The sequence below is a fragment of the Ictidomys tridecemlineatus genome, chromosome 4 (genome assembly GCF_052094955.1).
Source record: "Ictidomys tridecemlineatus isolate mIctTri1 chromosome 4, mIctTri1.hap1, whole genome shotgun sequence".
In the NCBI taxonomy this organism is placed as follows: Eukaryota; Metazoa; Chordata; class Mammalia; order Rodentia; family Sciuridae; genus Ictidomys; species Ictidomys tridecemlineatus.
In genome coordinates this window covers 197434307-197454053 of record NC_135480.1, presented here as the reverse complement: position 1 = coordinate 197454053, position 19747 = coordinate 197434307, and the positions used below count along the sequence as shown (strand labels likewise).

General features: G+C 48.1%; 1 protein-coding gene across 3 annotated transcripts in view; it reads left to right on the top strand.

The window, feature by feature from the left end:
* The window catches only part of Ggta1 (glycoprotein alpha-galactosyltransferase 1 (inactive)), a 61626-nt gene that overhangs the window by 23248 nt on the left and 18631 nt on the right, over positions 1–19747 (top strand). For 2 of the 3 annotated variants that reach the window (XM_078048116.1, XM_013356753.4), the window contains exons 2-4: positions 8568–8680; positions 8926–9007; positions 19199–19287. In XM_078048116.1, coding sequence (XP_077904242.1) covers positions 8993–9007; positions 19199–19287 — 104 coding nt within the window. In that variant the 5' untranslated portion in view covers positions 8568–8680; positions 8926–8992. The remainder of the gene's footprint in view (positions 1–8567; positions 8681–8925; positions 9008–19198; positions 19288–19747) is intronic. The other variant, XM_078048117.1, reaches the window with a different exon arrangement.

The window sequence follows — 19747 nt, the reverse complement described above, 5'->3', positions numbered from 1 at the left end:
TGCCAAATCTGGCTCCAGAAGGCTCTTCCATTGCAGGGCTGTCTTCAGTTGGTTCCTCAAACTCAGTGCATCTAAAAGAACCCACTGCTTCCTCCATTCTCAACCTCTTATTCTGTTTCTCAGCCAATGGCAACACCACTCACCACCGACTGCAACCAGAAGGCTGGGCATCGGCTGGGAGCAGAGCTTTGCAAACTATAGTGGGAAGTGGGGGGGAAGGTCATCTGAGACCACCTGAATCTGAAATGCAGATTCCCAGGCCTGACATTCAGGTTTGGTGGCCCTGGGTAGGTCCCAGGGAGCTGCCTTTCTATCAGGCTCCAGGCCAGTGGGTACTGCTGGTGTTCCATACTGAGCAACGCTGGGCTCTTTCCTCCTGTCTCCTTTCCTCCATCCCACTGCTTACTGTTATCATTATTATGATAATAATATAATTTATGGAACGCTTGGGTGCCAAGCCCTATAGGAGGCCTGACTTTCAACCTACAAATGCTTATTGACTGCTGCGAGCTTCCGCATTAGTGCAAAAAATATCTGCCCCCGAATTTTACATTCTGGTAGAGAAAGAAAGAAATTTAAAAGACAATTAAGAAAACTACCAGGGCTGTGGCTGTGGCTCAGTGGTAGAGCGCTTACCCCACACATGTGAGACACTGGGTTCGATCCTCAGCACCACATAAAAATAAATAAATGAAATAAAGATATTGGGTTCATCTACAACTAAAAAAAGAAAAAGAAAAGAAAACTGCCAAAAGAAAGCAACTCTAAATCAAGGAAGGTATCACCAAGAAGGTGACATTTAAGCAAAATTTGAAAGAGAATTCATTTCATGTGACAGAAGTTCATATGATGCCACTTTCTTCACTTCTCCCAAACCACTGCTGCTTCCTTATCTTCCAGCCACTTCTGTTGGTTTCGTCGTCTTTCCCCTGGACATTGACAGTGCCTCCTGGCTAGTCTTCCAGGCTGGAGATTTTCCTTCTCCCACTCATCCTCACCCTACAGCTAAAAAGGAAATAGTGTAGGACGCTTTGCCTAATGCTACAGAAGGATCCCCCAGTCTATTAGGATGAAATGCAGCTTCATGATGAGATTCTGCAAGGTCCTCCATCTCCTCCCAGCTCCCACCTCCCCGCTGCCCACCCAGTATATCCTCATACTTCAGCTGCTCTGGACCAGAACTTCTCAACTTCCTGTTCCCTATATGTACCCTGAACTTACCAGCAACCACCCATCCTTATCTCCTTCCTTCTGCATGAAGGAGAAGCCTTCTGCCCTCTTCCTGTGCCTGGGGCAACCCCACTTGGCCCCGCAGGAATGCCTTCAACTCTGTCTTCTCCCTCTGAACCTTCCAGCTCCTTCTCCCCCTGGCTTTGACTTCTCAGATGGCTTCCACATCTGCTTTGTACTCTGGAAAGACTTCCCTTTTTTCTCCAGTCTCTTCTAGCTGACACCCTATCTCCAACCCTTCTCAGACAAGCATCTTGAAAGAGGTCCCTAAAGTGACCTCACCTGACTTTCACTTAGGGGCCCACTGAAACGCAGCATTGAGCTGTGCACTTGCATTGAGTTTCCTGATGCCAGAGGTTAAAGGCAATAGCTATTTGGCAACTTCCTCTGGAGGCTACAATTGTCTCCCAAAATACATATGTTCAAGTCCCAACCCCTGGTACCTGTGTATGTGACCCTTTTTGGAAAGAGGGCCTTTATAGGTGTCCTCAAGTTAAAATTAAATCACAATGGATTGTGGTGAGTGCCATCCATGGCTAGCAGCCCCCTAAGAGAGGGAAATTGGGACACAGAAGACACATATGGGTAGGATACCTCGTGACAACAGAGGCAGTTTAAAGGTTGGTGGTCACGAGGCACCCCAAGGATTGCCCAAGACTACCAGAAGCCAGGGGGCATGGAACAGATTCTCCCTCTGAGCCTCCCAAAAAACTAGCTTTGCCAACAGCTTGATTTGAGACCTGTGACCTCCAGAACTGTAAAAGAACAGATGTCTGTTGTTCAGCTGCCCAGGCTGGGGTAACCTGTCACTGCAGCTCCAGAAAGCCAATGCACTGCCCGTCCACCTGTCCTCCATTCCCCCCACCTCCTCAGTTCCAGGCCCTGTGCAAGGACCACCTCAAGGTAGAAGGCACATCACTCTGTCCTTGAGAACCTTGAGGGAAGATGGAGGCAGGCCCAGCCCCCTGTGCTACAAGAACCTGGAAGGAGCAGCCACACATGGACCACGGGGACCCAGGGGACTATTTGCTCTGGCAGAAAACAGACCTGTGAGGAGGTGGCATTGGGTTGTGAGCCTGCACGTTTCCCAGCCAGGTTTGCTATGCAAGTGAGAATGGGCTCTTCCTGCCAAGCCCTTGCCACCTAAAAAGTAACAAATCAAAGAGCCTCAAGGGATTCCGGGAATGCTGTTTCACCTCATTGTGTCTGGGTAGGAACTGTGGGGGTCAAGCAGGGGAAAGGACTTGCCCAAAGTCATGTGGCTTAGGAACCTGGCCATTGGCCTCTTACATGTGCTATTGGATTCTCTTTTTTGCTAGTTGTATTGTTAGCGTTGATTTAAACTCTTTTTTTTTTTTTTTTACATTTTCTCAATTCAAGCCATTTGATTTGCAGGCTGGGTAGGAGGGAGGCCCACTGCATGCTCCGTCATCTCCAGAGTTGCCGTGTCCTCACCCTGGCCTTTGCTATGACCTGCGTGGGAGGGAAGTCCTCTCCAGGCCCTACCAGACCTTGAGTTCTGTCTCAGGAAGCTGGGTTTCCCCGCGATTTGCGTGGCTGCTGGTCTCCATTTCCATGTCAGAACCAGAGCCCTGGTTCCTGGTTCCTCTTTTCTCTCGCTGGAACTTCGTTGGGGAGGGATCAGGGAGCCTCTGAGTGGACTGGCCATTCTGTGGCATTCTGTCCCCCACAGAAAGCTAAAGCTGGCCGGTTCATAAGGAAGGATTGCAGGGAGCCAGGCCTGAGTGGAGGAGGCTTTAAATCCTGCAGAGTGGGCGGCCTCCTCGCTGGTGTCAGGAAGCATGTGGGAAGGGGGAGAGGGCCCAGGGCCTGGGTGGCCTGGCCTCTGGAAGGAAGAAGGTTCCAAAAGCCCATTTGGAAAGGTCCGGCCACGTCACCTCCTCCGGGGAGCCTCCAGAGATTCCCCAGGTAGACTTCTGTGGGAGCCTGGATCTCAGCGGCACTCCAAGCGCTGGCCAGGCAAAGTGCAGTGGAGTTGGAAGGGACGCCTACTTCACAGATGGAGGGGAAAGCCCTGGCAAAGGAGGGGGACGTGCCTCAGTCACACAAGCAGTCCTGACAGTTCTAGCATCCTGCACAAAACTTTCTCCTGAAGGGAGAATCGCCAAGGGCAACATCCCCCACTCGGCAGCTGGTGAAGTGCCACTGGGCAGAGCTGTTTTGTCTGTCTTTCCTCCGAAAATCTGATTTCTTCATATTCATAAGTGAAAATGGCCTGCAGGTCCCCTTCCTAACGCGGCCCTTGTCTGGACATAGTGGTTGCTGAAATGAGCCACGGATGTCCTTTGTGAACGTCTGTGGAACTGCAATGGCATGCTCCCCTCTTCCATTAGGTCTACTCTCCAGTTCTTTTTCTAATAAAGTAGGCTTTCCAGCTCGTTAATTTCCAGATCTTTATATTTTTTTCCTCCCACTCCCTCCAGATCTTTATCTTAATAAATATTTAAAAGAAAAAAATATGTAAAAGAAAAAAAATATCTGCTTCTGCTGTGATTTTGGCAGAAGTTCCCGAATGGCCCGCACGCCCGCCCACTCCTCCCCTGTTGTCTTGCACCTGGTCAGTTCATGTGTCCTCGCTGCCCGGGCCCCTGTAGATTTCCACTCACACTCCACAGCTGTCTAGGAGCCCCGAACAGGGGCCTGGTACTATTCCAGGAACTTGAAAAGCCGGCAGTGAACAAAAGGGCAAGACTGTCCCAGTCTGATCGGAGTTTTGTTCTAGTGAGTGACGTTGACAACCCTGCCTTGAACCACACCCATTAGCATCCTGGCTTGGTCTGACTTCCCCACCGACAGGGGTAGAAGAGGTCAAGGTGGGGTAGAGGCAAGGAAAGACCCCATAGAAACCACACAACTGGGTAGGGTTCTGACCTGACCTTGGATTTCCTTTTTCATGACTATCATAATCTTTATCTTGGGTTTGAATGAAAGTCAGATGAGGCTTTGTTGCTAGCAAGAGGCTCTAAACCCGACGTGACCGTGCCCTTGACGGAAGCTGAGCTTCTCATCTGTTAAAGATGTAGTTCTGAGGCAGGGGGCTGGCCTGCATGGCTTGTCAAGATTCTCTGAAGCCAGGGGAGGGCTGATCCTTTCTAGAGGGGGAGGACAGCTTTCTGGATTAGGTCAGGATTAGGTCATGATCAGAGCCATCAGGGGCCCACCCCGACCTAGGGCCATCTGCCCAAGGAAGTGTTGGTAGGAACCCAAGGAGGGCAGGTTGAGGAGATCCTCCACTGGTTGCCATCTGTGCTCTGAGCCTTGTCCTTGGGTGGGAGCTCTTGTAAAGTGTCAACAATGCCAACTTCTTCTTATCTAGAAAGAGACTAACCTACAGCATGAAGAAGGGGATTAGTCCCAGGCAGGGACTTCCTTATGCAAAGGACTAGAGCTGGGGAGGGAGGCTTGTGGCCACAGAAGGAATTCTCCAGCATGGCTGTTGTGCAGTTTGTCCCAGACTGGGTGGGACAGAGCTAGATCTCGAGACGGCTTGCTGTGTGTTGTTTAGAGAGAGTCATGATGATTTCGTTCCTCCGGCCTGGACTGGCCTCGGTGGGGACACAGCCTATGGGCACAGACTCTTCTGACTGCAGTGGTTTGCCAGGTCAGCTGCCACTATCATTTCAGCTAGATCCCCGAGTCTGCAGCTAGCTCTTATGGTCATGGAAGACCTCTTTTTCTCTTTCCACTGCCTCTTCCAGGACTGATGTGATCACAATGTATTTTTTTTTTTTTTTACAAAAATGTATAAATGAGAGGATGACAACATTGGGTTAGTTGAATATCAGGGGCTAACAATTCTTGAGCACTTTGAGACGCAGCATGTCCTTGAGGACTACCTAATTCTTGTAATGATGGGTATCATATATAGCACCTACCCTCCAAATGCTATCATTCCCTTTTGACAGATGTAGAAGTGGAGGCACAGAGAAGTTAAGTAAGATGCCTAGGATCGCACAGCATAAGGGGCAGAGCCAGATACACAGTCAGGCAGTCAGGCAGTCTGTCCTTAGTATCAGCGTGTTTTACAGCACCTCAGTCACCCTTAGAGGTGGGGACCATGATGATTCCCATTTCGGAGCAGGAAACCAACCAAATTGCTTTATCACTTGTAAGCATCAGCAAGCATGTCTTCTGTGACCACCTAAACATATTTAGGATGAAACAAACAATGACAACTTTCAAGCTTCATTTCTATATGTTTTTTTGCCAAGAACACTTAACCCTCACCCTGCCACAGAGGCAAGCAGGGTGGAAATCTTGACCTTCCTGTTTCCCAGCAGGAAGTAGTTAGGGATGCAAAGCCAGGGCTCCCAGCACAGGGCTGTGGCTTCCTCCACCCAGTGCTGAGGCCCCAGGATTCAGTGACTTGGGAAGTGGAAGACGGACAAGGGCTGAACGTGGGCTGCCCTCGGACACATCTGTGTGCTGCCAGGACTGGAGTGATGAGATTCCTTATTCCGTTCGTGGCTGGGCAGCCCTGGATTTGGATTGGCAGAGCACCTATGGTCCCCTGCCTCTGAGTTGAGGAATGACCCTAATCGTGTGCTCCTTTGTTTTGAGATCTAGAGGAGGAGAGTGGGTCAGGGGAGGAGGAAGGCTGCTGGGTCTGAATCCTCCAGGAATTGCAGGGTCACATCCTGCCCTACTGGTCCGAAGTGCTATGGCTTAACCAGCCTGGAGCCTTAGCCTTCAGTCCCCTGGAGGCCCCTAGGAAGGAAGAACAGCACTGTGTCACCAGGGAGACACCCCAGCCTCTCAGAGCCTCATCTCTGAAAGTGGCGAAGGGCCCTCTCTACTGAAAGGTCACTCACAGGGTCCATGCAAAGTTCAAAGACCACGCCACACACTGGAATCTCACGCAAGAGATTTATTGTCAGAAGCATGAAGCAAACCCACAAGGCTGTGGCTCCCAGGAGAGCAGCCGCCTGTCGGCCCTCACAGAGCTGCTTTATAGCCCCAAGAGGAATTCCATAAGCTGCTTAGGAGTTGTGTCATAAGCTGGAGTGGGGCTGATCGTTTAGCAGGCACAGGTTCTTGTGGGAAGTTAAGCAGCACTGCCTCAGAATTGAAACCTGGGAGCCTCTAGATAAAATGGCAAATCTGATACCAATATTCCTCCTTTTTGTTTTTAGATACTGGGGCTGGGGACGATGGTCTTTCTTCTGTAGCTTCTTCCTGTTGGTTAGGGGCGAAGAATCTCATTCCTGTAAAGGGGGTCACAGAGGGTTTTAGGTAGGGGCAGAGTCTCTGGAGTTGGAGGAGTTGGAGGAGTTGTATGTCTCCATCTTGGGCGTCAGGGGCTGGTAGTCTTTGTAGTGGCCTCCTCTGACCTAGAAGAGTCTTCTTTAGGAATCAGCGGGGAGCTTTGGAGGGTTGAAAGTCAAGGTTTTGGAAATGTACAAAGACAGAGGTCCTGTGGGGGTTGCCGTATAGTGAGATGGTGTGAACAGTTTGAGATGGGAATTGTGAATCCAGTGTGGAATGCCCTCGAGTTTGGCTGCAGAGGGGGTAGTTAAGATTACCCTGAATGTCCCTTCCATTTTGAGGTTAGTGAAGGAGGGAAGTGTGATAGGGAAAGAAGAGAACTAGAGAGAAGAGAACTCCTGGAGTCAGAGGAGCATGGGGCCTTAGGATTGGGCAGCAGTTGATCAGCGTGGGCTCAGAGTAAATTTCTGAGTCAGTGTGAGAGGGGTCATTAGACGAGGCGGGGGGTAGGTGAGCTAATGCAGGAGGAGCATGGGGCGACTGTACATTAGCTCGAAGGGGGAAATGTTTAGGGGTTTTCTTGGTAGGGCCCTAACCCTAAATAGGGTCAGTCTAAATTTAAGTTTAAGCCAGTCTAAATGTAATTCTAGTGATAGTCTAGCCAAGGTTGATTTTAGGGTTCGATTGGTTCGTTCCACCTTTCCAGACGACTGAGGATGGTAGGGAAATGTGAAAAGGCCAAGGAATATTTAGGGTCTTTGAAATGATTTGGGATATTTGGACGTAAACTCCAGGCCATGGTCAGTCTGCAGTGACCAAGGCAACCCAAAGCAGGAATGATTTCTTCTGTTACGGTGTCAGCTACCATTTGGGCCCTTTGATTTGTAGTCGGGACGCCTCTGTCCAGCTGGGGAAGGTATCTACCAGGACCAGGAGATACTTAAATCTCTTTACTGTGGGCATATGGGTGAAGTCCATCTGCCAATCAGATGCGGGCAAATGGCCCTGGGTTTGATGGACCGGAAGGCAGGGAGGCAAAGGTTTGAGTGGGGATTAGACCTTTGGCAGGTGTCGCAAGAGACAGAGAAGGTCTTTAGAAATGTTGAGTCCTGGGGCAGAGGGGAATATAGAACTCCATGAATTCTCACAGGGCAGAGGTTGGGGTGAAAGAGGTGAGGTAGGTAAGTTAGTGGTGGTTGGGGTTTGGATCTGAGTTGAGGAAGGCAGTGTCCTGACAGGGGCCTCTGCGGAGGGACCTAAGGCTGCCTGTCTTGCTGCCTCATCAGCTTCGTGGTTTCCCTTGGAAATGGGAGAAGTGTCGGTTTGATGGGATCTGCAGTGAGGTCTTCCTTGCAGTGGGGAGGTGGGAGGCCTCCAGCAGGGGCACGATGTAGGAAGCATTAACCAGTGAGGTCCCCTTGGTGGTGAGGAGTCCCCTCTCCGCCTCCTGTATGGCTGAGTGTGACAAGAGAATGTGCAAAGCATATTTGGCATTGGTGTAAACATTAAGGGTGTAGCCCTGAGCTAGGGCGAAGGCCCCCCGTGAGATAAGTTCCACCTGTTGGTTGGAGGCATTGCCGGGTAGAGGCTTGGCCTCAATGATTTCATTAAGGATACTACAGTGAATCCAGCCCTGCGGGTGCCCTCGTGAAAAAAAAGAGCTTCCATCAGTAAACACTGTGCAGGTGGCCTGTGGCAGGGGCCTCTCTCGAATGTGGGTAGGGTGAGGTAGAAGCTCTTCTAGGGTCTACACAGGAGTGGAACAGAGGATGGGAGTGTTTTGAGGGAGAAGGGAGAAGACTGGCCAGATTAATCGGTGGACAGGGTTGAAAAGTCGGTGTAGAATCCTCTACAAGGGCAACTTTATGGGAAAGAATCCTGGAGGGAGGAAGAGTTTGGAGGCCTTTGAATTCCCAGAGGTGATAAGGAGAGTGAACTGTGATAGGAGATCCAAAGGTTAGTGTTTTTGATTCCTGTACAAGGAGAGCCGTTGAAGCTAAAGCTCTCAGGCACGTGGCCCAGCCTTTAATGGTTATATCTAGTTTCTAGACCTGACAAACAGCCCATTTCCTAGGGCCTCTTCCTGAAACAGATGTTTATTCTTTTGGCAGGAGCTGGAATGCGCTACCTTCCCTTCTTCTGAGCCCTCCTTCTGCAGGACCGAGCTCGACAGAACTTTTGTTGTTTTGCCTTTTGCTCTGGAAGGAAAGAAGCAGACAATGAGGTATGTGAAATGTTGAAATGATTTGCTTCTGCCAGGCCTGGGTCACTGTGAACTTTGAGCAGGCTGCCGCCTGGACCCACCTGGGGAAGGATCTATTCCCCTAACCGCTGCCTGGTCCCTGCAGTAGTTTTGGAAGGGAACCAAGTCCCTTTCTCCCCAGGATTGGATCTGGAAGCAGTAGTTGGTGGGATGCTGGCTCAGGGTCTTTCGCTGTAAGTTCTACTTTATTTTGCTTCCTTTGGCAGGATCTCGTAGGGCTGTGGCTGGCAGTGGCTGTGGCCTGGACTTTTCTCTGACGGATCCAAGGTGACAATGCAGGGGCAGAGTGTGAGTCTTGGGATCTTGGGGGTGGGATTTGTGGGTGGATGTAGAGCCCCCTCAGGATGGTGCAGCACCTTCCTCTTGCTTTGGTTCCCTTTGGAAATTCTTCGCACAGTGATTTCTGGGCCAGGCAGCAAGTAAAAGCTGCTGCTGGATCCAGGCTTTCGATTTCCTGAAAGGGATTCAAGAAAAGGCAGTACAAGATGTAACTGAGGGAACAGGTTGTTCTGTTTGTGATGGCTGCATGAGGGTTAGCCATGTATTTAGTCTGAGCCCTGTCTCTCATTTTCCTGTGTCTGTGTTTACTCTGACCCTTATAATGAAAAACAGACCTGAAAACAGGCTTCCCTGCACTTTTCCCCCACGATCGCACCAGCTTCCTTCAGTGGGGAGGGTTTCCCTGTACCACAGTTTGGAGTGGTTTCAGGATGATATAGCCCTGTCCCTTCCCTCCCCCCGCCCCCAGGTATGGTCCTAGGGCTGAGAGGGGCCTGCAGGCAGAGGGTCCGCCTTTAAAATCCACAACTTCTGGGTGTGCCTAGTGATCTCAGGCTAGCTACTCCCTTTCCCTAAAGCTCAGTCTGCTCAGCCAAAAGAAAGCCACCATAATGAGGAATAAACAAGATGATGTGTATGAGGATGCCCCACACCTGATACAGTCAGGTTCCCAGGTGGTTCAAGGAAAAGCTGGATCTACAGAGAGTCCAGCTGGTGTTTGGCTAGCTTTGGGTCACCTGCTAAGTAGTAATCATAAGAGGCAAGAAGAGAGGGTGCCCCAAGCAGATATGAACGGTGACTCTGTGGCTAAGCCCTCATGATATGGGAGCACCTGAGGGATTAAAAGAGGGCACAGAGGCTGGCTCCCTGAATTGAACCCCAGCTTCACCACTTTATGCTGTATGACCTGGACAAGTTATTTAACTTTTCTCAGCTTCCGTTTCACATCTGTAAAATATGCTGGAAAGAGTTGAGCCCAGGGCCTGGCCTGGCCTGGCTCAGTCGAGAAAGCTCCAGGCATTGCAGGGCTTGCACTGATTCCATTTGGGGGCCTCCTTAAGGAAAGAGATGCACAGTGGCAAATACAGTATTAGGTATGGGAGTGAATATTGAGACTATGAGAAGGGATATCACAACAAATGACAAAAGGGACAAATTCCCCAAGTATGACAAAAACCCAGAAAATAACACAATAATAAAATGCTGGAAAAATGAGACAAAGTTGATTCCTCCTTCTTGGCTGCTGGGTGCACCTGTCGTATTTTGGCTGCATACTCTCTACCTCTTATTGTTGTGGGGCAGGTCGCTCAGAAAACATATCAAGTCCCAGTTTTGTTCAAATTGAAGAGTCTTTATTTAGCCGGCCAGCCGGCGGCTGCTCCCCGCAGGACCCATAACTGTTTCTGCAAGGAACAGCCCCAAGCCTGAGAATTTTAGGATATTTAAAGGCAAAAACTACATCTGGGTTGACGTAGCTGCAAGCAAACAGGTACAGAAGCTGGATTGGGCAGTTAGTGAGACAATGCAATGGGTACACTGGTATTTCCCACAGGACTTTCCAGCTTGGCATAGCAGCAAGCAAGCAGAAGGGAAGGGGGTCAAAATGACCCTACTTCAGTACAAGTTAGAGAATGGTTACTAACATCTAGACAATCTCTGACAATGTGCATTACCCAAGAAAAATGGAAACCAAAGAGAACAATTTTCATTGTATAAGAATTGCTGTTTTGTGTTGCCAAGTATGCTAGGTAACTATTAATGGGTACAGGGATGTGGCTTTCCCAAGGGAGAAGCATTTCTTACATGATATGGAGTCTCAGGGTAAAATGGAGTCTGTTTGGTCATTGCCCATATAGCCTGGCCCATAACATTATCTTGATGTGGATTTCCTAGTGTCATTTTCAACAGAAGACTGAACACGAGATAAATCAATGTTGCCTCTAGTATAGCTCATCAGTGGTTATTTATTTTTTTCCATCACTGAGAGTTTAGAAGAGTTTCTTTCGGCTTCACGGTTTGTTATTGGTGATGCTATATCTGTAAAGCTTTAGGTAGTTTCTCACTCAGGTGGCTCCAGCCAGGTCTCCAGAGAACTCAATCCTTTGATCCTCTCTGGGCAGCTGGACCTCCTGGATGGGGCAGGCATGCGGTGGCTGTGGGGCCAGGACCACAGCCACCCCTGAGCAGGGAAGGCAGCATGCATAGTGCAATTCCTGTCCTTGGGACCCAAGGGGAGGATCCTGGGTGCTCAAGCCTGGGCAGATTGTTCCTAGGACCCAGGTGGGTATACAAGCTGGGTCAGCCCTTCATCTCTGCGTACAGAGGCAGAGGCCACCAGAGCTAGGCAGTGATTCTTCCAGGCAGAGTCAGCACCCTCTGCCTCTAGGAAACATTTGGGACTTCCCTACCCCCACCCCAATAGAAATCAGGCCAGATCTTGCAAGGGGACCCATGCATCGAGGGATCCCATGCCCAAGCTTCATCAGCTCCTGATTAGTCGCTTCTGCAACCTGTACACATTGGTTGAGGAATCCTATTATTTGTTCACCGCATCAAGGAATTCACATGGGCACTGCAGCAAGATGTTCTTCATGTGGCCGAGTGACCTATTCTTTTGAAAAAATGAGGCTTCCTTTCCTGCAGCTAATTTCTTGTTGGGTCCTGAGTCAATCAGGAAAGCCCGTGAGGGAAGTCAAGGTCCAAAGACTTGTTTCATAGACAAGGAGACTGAGGCACTAGGCTAACCAGCGAGTCTCCTGTGAGAAGCAGCCCTAGCTTCCTCCCCAGCCCCAAATTAGTGCAAGTACCTGGCAAAGAGGAGGAGCCATGCAGCTGGCCAGGCTGCACCCTTCCCTGAGGGCCAGCAGAGCTGACTTTATCACAATACACAGTGGCTGCTGGTGCCCTCTGCTGCTCTGGAGGACCAAGGATGCTGTCCCAGGCAAACCCACAGCTCTGCGTGCAGGGCTCAAGTTTTTTCCCTTAAAAAGCATCATTATTGGGGACGGGGGGATAAGAGAGGACAATAGGGAGAGTGGTTGCAATCAGAATGTCTTATATGCACATATAAAATTGTCATAATGAAACCCATTATTTTGTACAATTAATATGCACTAATAATTATATATAATAATACAGAAGCACCATTATTATTATAGCTTCCTTTTGTGGAGAATTTTCTGACTGCTGGACATGATGTGCTTCATAGTCATGGTCTACTTCTGTCCTTTCCAGAACTCTCTCTGAGGAGGGTGTTTGCATCTGCATTTTGCATATTAGACAAAGGTTCAGAGAGTGAAAGTGGCTTGTTCAAAGATTCTGCTGATGTAGGTCTTAGACTTAGAGCTAACTTTTACCTAGAATGCTGGATCTAAACACCCTCATTTATAATGGATGGCATGGGGGACCAAAAAATGGAATCTCAGGCTGGGGCTGGGGCTGGAGCTCAGTGGAGAGCTTGCCTCGCATGTGCGATGCCAAGTTCTATCCCCAGCACCACCAAACAACAGCAACAAAACAAAAAGGAATGGACTCTTGTCCAGGGTCATCAACATCCAGGGACAACTTAACTGTTTCGTTTCCTTTGCTACACTTGTCACCACCTGACACTCTACCCTGTTGAGTCCCAGGAATGGAAGAAGCTCCATGGTGGTCTTTACTCACAGATCTCCAGGTCCAAGAACCACCTGGTGCACAGTAGCTCAGTTCCATGTCGGTTGTTGGATCCATGGGGCAGCAGGACTGAAACTCCTCGGGTTCTCCTTATTCATTTGTTCACAAGAACTCAGAATGTACCTATCAGGGGCCAAGGGCTGTGCCTGGGTCCATTCCAAAAGCCCCAACTGCTTGAAACACAAAGCAGTGGTAACCCCTCAGGGATGAGAGTGGTTCCAGGGCACAGTAGAGGGTCATGGGCAGAGAAGAGAACCTGGGCTGGTTGGGCTGCAGCAAAGTGAAGGTTTGGTTTCCTCTGCCACCATTTTCACTCTGTTGACTCCTATACTCAGAGATAATGGTGTTTTCAGACCTCTGAGTGCAGGACTATTTAGCTGAGAGTTTTCCCTGTCTACTGGGATTCTTCCAGAGAGGAAGTCTGTTTGGAAGGAATACTTGCACTTCACCCTGTCAGGGTGGACCTGTGAGGTTCTCTGAAGGAGTGTGTGCTGTTCTGAGTGAGACAGGAAGGAGGTGGGGAGGAGAGAGTTAATGTAGGGACCACATGGAAAGGTCTGTCTGACCCTTCAGGGAAATATCAGCAGAAAAGGAGGAGGGGAACACAGAGCAGCGGAGGTGGTAAAATGCTGGCTTTATAGTGAGACTCTGCCTTACAAAATGCCCCACATCTTTAGCTTGATCTGCACACGTTCTAGGATGTGAGCGGTTCTATTTGGAAGCCAAGTACAGGAACCGAGTTCTGGGTGGCTAAGTCCTGGGAGTGGTCTGAGAGCAGCCCCTGTGGGGCTACAGAATGGATTTAGAGGGAAACATGAGTGTTAAGTCAGAGTTCTGAGGTGGCAGGAGGTCCCACAGGTTGTGCACCCAGGGCTGGCTGAGTTCACCAGCAGCAGGCTCAGAGGATGTCAGAGCTCCACTCTCCCACTTAAAACAGGGTATTGGTACTGGGCAGCTCTTAATTCTGAGGACTGCCCTTCACAAGAATTTAGAAACAAATTGATGTTTTTTTTTTTTTTTCCCCCATTAGGTGACAGTCCACCATCAGGCTTCAGAATTACACAGTTTTATCGCTTCTCGGCCTTTTGGCTAAGATCAAGTGCAGAATTACACAGTTTTGAAAATTCTGACAGACAAACATATAGAAGAAGGACTTTTTGACCATACTGGCTGTCCAATGCCTTGTTTTGTTCACAGAGGAAAAAAATGTTTAAAAAGTCATATTGGCGGGGCTGGGGATGTGGCTCAAGCGGTAGCGCGCTCGCCTAGCATGCGTGCGGCCCGGGTTCGATCCTCAGCAGCACCACATACCAACAAAGATGTTGTGTCCGCCGAGAACAAAGAAAAAATAAATAAATGTTAAAATTCTCTCTCTCTCTCTCTGTCCCCCTCTCTCTCTAATTGACCACAAAAAAAAAAAAAAAAGTCATATTGGCTGCCCTGCCAACCCTTCTTTTCCTGGAGACTTGGGTTCCCGATTTCAGGAAGCATGTCGATACCCATTTCTAGTGCTTTGCTACAGGATACAAAATTGGCTCATTCAGACAGCTTTCAATTATAAGTCTCGTACCAGAATAAAGATTGGCCTTAGCAAAAGTGTAAGTAGATTTGAGCCATCTATGAGGGCCAGAAAGAAATGGGTTGCCTCTGATGTTTATTCCTGAAATGAAAACAGGTATCAACACCTGCACATTTGGGGCCGGGATTAGGGAGTGTGCCTGAGTTGGGTTCTGACATGAGCATCAATGTTCTGCACCAGGAGAGTTTTCGTGTGGCTTTGTTTAATGCTCTTTCCAGTCGGGAGACAATTTGCATTTGATCCTCAGCAGGTGGGGTTGGTAAAGCTGGCCACTCAGCCAGGGGCACTCTTGCCTCTCAGCACGCCTGCAGTCTTGTAGCAGAGCCTGGGGCTTGATCAGGGAAAAAGTTAGTCTCACTTCCGAATGGCTTTTAATCAGGCTGAGACTCAGAACAGATGGGTAAGCTTTTCCAGTCTCTTATTTGCATTTATTTGAACTTCATTGTATAGTATGCTCTTATTCCGGAACACTCGCTCTTTTTCCTTCAAATACACTTTGAGCACTTGTTAATACCAGGCATTGTGCTGCTGTCTCACTTAATCCTCCCAACAGCCTGTTTTATGAGCACCAGTATAAGAACTAGCTTTTTTTTTTTTTTAAGCATTTATCCTATGCCAAGGCACAGTGCTGAGCATTTTATAGGCATTATCTGTCGTGATAATCACTATTGTATCCCCATTTTAAAGACAAGGAATCAATTTAAGGTGGTCCAGTAGAGATCCACAATCCCTTATCAGAAACCCTGGGGTAGACATGTTGGAATTCAGAAGTCTTTGGATGTGAGTTATAAATTGTCTATTATGTAGCATCTCTGGTACAGCAACACCGCATAATACATCAACAGTTATGCATACAAATGTTTAAACAGTTTCATTCAGTGGGATAAAGATTGTAAATGTCCTCATATTGATTGGCGCCTTAATACCAATTAGATTATAAAAAGGTATTTGCTTTTCAGAGTGGTTGGTAGTTGTGGATGAAGGCCTGAGGAGATATACAGTTACTTGTGTCAAAGTTGAGATTCAAATCCCCATGTACTTCCTCAGATGGAGATCTAAGGGCTCCCAAATCCAGGACTCTTTCAGCACTCGATGCTAGTACTATTGAGGCCCACTTAGGTTAGGAGGGGGCTGCATTCCATGAGGCCTGCTGTAGTTTTGACCTTGCTGTGGGCTGTGAGCTGTCTGTGCCAGCTTGCATTTTACCTGGAGGAAAGAAGCCCCAGGCTGAGGTTTACATGTGGCCCAGCAGACTCATCTTTTCAGGGTGTCAGGGTGCCACCCATCTCAGTGGTACTGAAAGCTGGAAGTTGTGTCATGGCACTGAATTTAGCCTTGGCTTTTCTCTTTCCAACATAGCTCTTTGTTTAAGCGAAGTAGAATAATGTAGTTGAAAGCCCCGTTCCTCCCTTTTCAAAGTGGATTTGATGATAAAAGTGATGTGAGAGAGACCTGAGAGAAAGATGAGGTGATGAAATTTAAGAACTCTCTTAGAAAAGAATTGGAAAATAACCTGGAAATTGGAAAATAACCGCAAAGGGGCCAATCTCAGTGCAAATCTCATTTCATTCACTCACTGATCACTTATTGAGGTCCTCCTGATCTAGGTGGCACTGTGGGAATCCAGGATCCGACCAGGTTCTTGCCCTCCAGAAGCTCCCAGACTGACAGCCACAGACAGGAGACAGAGCCATATAAGGATGCAGCCGTGTGTGCCTCTTCTATACAGCACAGCGGAGTGACCAGGCAGCCAGGGAGAAAAGGGGCTGGGCTAGGAGTCAGGGTGGGAGTAAGAGTGGCTTCACAGAGCTATGATACTTGGTGCATTGGCTGGCCATTGTCTCCCCTTAGCCTCCAGATGGCTACACTCCTGATTTCCCTCTGACCCCCTGGGCCTTTCCTTCGCATTTCCTCCCTCAATTGTTGGCATTGTCAGTCTCCAGGCCTGGGCCACCTTCTCTCCTGCTTCTCTCTTTACCCTCCTTCCCTAGGTTACCTCATTCATTTCCTTAACATCACACACCTTCCACACCTGAGTACCTCCTCCCCTGGCACATCAGCCCACAGGTCAGCTGAACTCCCAACTTAAATATACCCACTTGCACTTGTTGAAATTAACACATTCAAGTGGAAACTCGGGACTCTTATCCCCCAAACCAGTTCCTTCCCTGACCTGCCCTACAGCTTTAGGAAATGTTGCAATTGTCCACCCAGCTGCTCAAGCAGAATCCTTCTCTCCCCTCCCTCAGCCCTGATACCCAAATTACCAGCCAATTCCTGCCAGCTCTTTCTCCAAAGTATGCTTAAATTGATATATAAGAACATAAAAATTGTGCATATTAATTGGTTACCATGTAATGTACTAAGATATGTATACATTGCATAATGTTAAACATTGGGGTAAATATATCTCCTCAAATGTTTACTTTTTTAATGGTGAAACTTTCAAAGTCCTTCTAGTTTCTTGAAATATACAGTATCTCATTGTTATCTGTAGTCACAATTGCACACCTGAGCTGCTGCTTTTTTTTCTTCTTCTAGTACTGGGGATTAAATCCAGGGACTTTACCACTGAGCCACATCCCCAACCCTTTTTAAATTTTTTTTTTAAATTTTGAGACAGAGTCTTACCACATTGCTTAGGGCCTCACTAAGTAGCTGACCTCAGACTTGCCATCCTCCTGCCTCAGTCTACAGAGTTGCTGGACTGCACCTGGCTTCACCAGAGCTTCTTGCTCCTCTCTGACTATAACTTAGTACCCACTGACCAGCCTCTCCTCAGCCCCTCCCCCACTTTCCCAGGCTCTGATAACCACCATTCTATAGTCAATTACAATGATTAGATTCACTTACAATGTTTTCAGATTCTACATGAATGAGATCCTGTCGGGCACGTCTTTCTGTGCCTGGCTCCAAAGTACATTGTGGTTGAATCTCCCTCTGCCCATTTCTCTGCCTCCTTTTTAGCCCAGGGCATCATTCTATGTTCTTTTACTCCATTGTCAGGTATGTACCCCAAAGGAGACAGAGAACAGGCTCAGGAAAAAGCAAAATGTGCTATACTCATAGGACCTAGGCAAGGAGACATGGCACACCATGCATGGACACCAGGGTGGGCAGGAGTCAGGAACAAGGGAAAACAAGAGGCCAGAGCCCTTATTGGGGTTTCTGTGGAAAGGCAGTGGAGGGCAGGGGGAACAGCTCAGGACTGGTTAGTCGCAATAACTTTGGCAGGCTCTAAGTTATGGGGGGGGGGTCTCTAATAGTCTGGTCCTTGGCCCCGGGATGATGAAGGCCTATTCATATTGCTACCTGGCATTGCTCTAGATTGGCTAGTGTGTGTGTGTGTTAGTCAGTTTTTTATTGCTGTGACCAAAAATACCCCACAAGAACAACTTAGAGGAGGAAAGATTTATTTTGGCTCACAGTTTCAGAGGACTAAGTCTATGGTCAGCTGGCTCCAAGACAGAAACTTCATGGTAAAAGGGTGTGGCAGAGGAAATAGGCTCAGCTCATGGCAGCTGGAAAACAGAGAGAGAGAGAGAGAGAGAGAGAGAGAGAGAGAGAGAGAGAGAGAGAGAGAGAGAGAGAGCGCGAGCGCAAGAGCGCTCTCAAGAGAGGCTAGAGGCCTCCAGTGACCAGCTTCCTTCAAATAGGTCCCAACTCCCAGTGGTCCATGCAGCTATCATGGATGAGGTCAGAGCCTCATGACCCAATCATTGCCTGAAGGCCCCACCTCTGCACCTTGCTGCATTGGGGACCATGAGTTTCTGGGGACATTCCAGACCCGAACCATAACCATCTGTATATCCAAGGCATGTTCCCTCCTGGCTAAGCCCTTATTCTCCCTAAGAACTGGAGAGCTCTGGGAAGGGTAGTCTGTCCCTACCCAGAAAAAATTTTAAAGATGTCTAAATGTAAATACATCCACCCCTCTCTTTGGCCATTAGACGAATCTGTGCCTCTTCAACTATACTCTATTCCCCTGACATCCATCCTCCACAGCCCAGCAGGCAGAAACGTCCCCCTGAGTGACTCTGGATCTTGTCATTCTCCGCCTTCAAAAGCTCTGGTGGCTCCCTGTCCTCCGCCCCACCTACACCTTCTAAGGTTCGGTCTGCCCCTGCTCACCATCTTCTTGCCCACCACCATCCCTCCTGTTCCAACCAATCTGAGATCAGTATATTTCTCTTGTTCAGCTTTTGTTGGTTGTTTTGTTTTCATTCCTTAACCATAGAAGCTGTTTCTCTTCTCCACTGTTATTAGATTCTCTTCCTTCTCATGGCACACGTCATGTTTTTTTCATCTTGTCTTTATCTCTTGAGATTCAGTTTCCATGTCCCTTTAGCAGCGAGCCATCCCTGACCACCTGATCATTCAGGTGGTATTTCCCAATCCATTATTCTCCACACAGCACCCCTTTCCTTTTGATCACAAGTTCACGCAGTAATCCAAAAAAATCCATGAACCTGCTGTGTGCCAACTGCTTGCCTATGAGTGTGGTCAGGCGAAATGTCTGGGGCTGGGAGGTGGGGGAGGCTTAGATTGTAAAGGACTGTGCAGGGGACATGTAGTCAGTACACCTCCCTGCAGTCACATGTCAAGGTCAAGCTGATTTGGGAGGTAATCGGAATTCCTGGGAACCATTTTCCTCCACTCCACTCTCCTACATCAATGGTGGATCAGGATACTTTCCCCCTAAGCTCCAATGTGGTCCCATGTGGCCTTGGCATCCCTCCCACACAGGCAGCCTCCTTGTTAACTGAGTTGGCCTAATTTGCCATTGCAGGCTCATGTAATTTAAGGTAGAACACTCTCCTCAGCCCTAGTTAATTAATTCATGAATTTATCCTCTTAGGATATGGATAGAAGCATTTCTTCAAAACCATGTATCACTCTGGATTTCATTATATTTAATCTATTTTTCTTCTCTTCTTCCCTCTCCACAGGAGAAAATAATGAATGACAAAGGAAAATTAATGTTGTCAATGCTGATTGTCTCAACTGTGATTGTTGTGTTTTGGGAATATATCAACAGGTAATTATGAAACATGATGAAATATTGCTTTGATTCTGTTTTACTAGTTACAGCCAAGTTATCAAGTAAAGTTAAGATTGAGATTAACTGAAACCATAAATAATGGGGCCCACCCTTCTTATCTTCCTGGATCATTGTTAAAAATCACCAGGCCCCCAAGTAACTTCTGGCTAATTAATCATCTTCTTCCTGCTGTGTTCCCATTATTTTGACATTTATACTGGTAGGCTTGATCTAGAAAGAGGAAAATCAATTAAGCTCCAAATGTGATCTGAAATGGTTTATATGATTAGATAAAGAAATTATCTTAAGAAATTTCAGACAGGAATTCCATGAGAAATCCACCCTGAATTTTGCAATCCTAAGATATATGCAGAGTTTAACAGAGCAATTTGAGTTATTGACTTTTGCTGCAAAAATACACACTGAGTTTATTCACCAGTTATTGAGCTGGTGATTC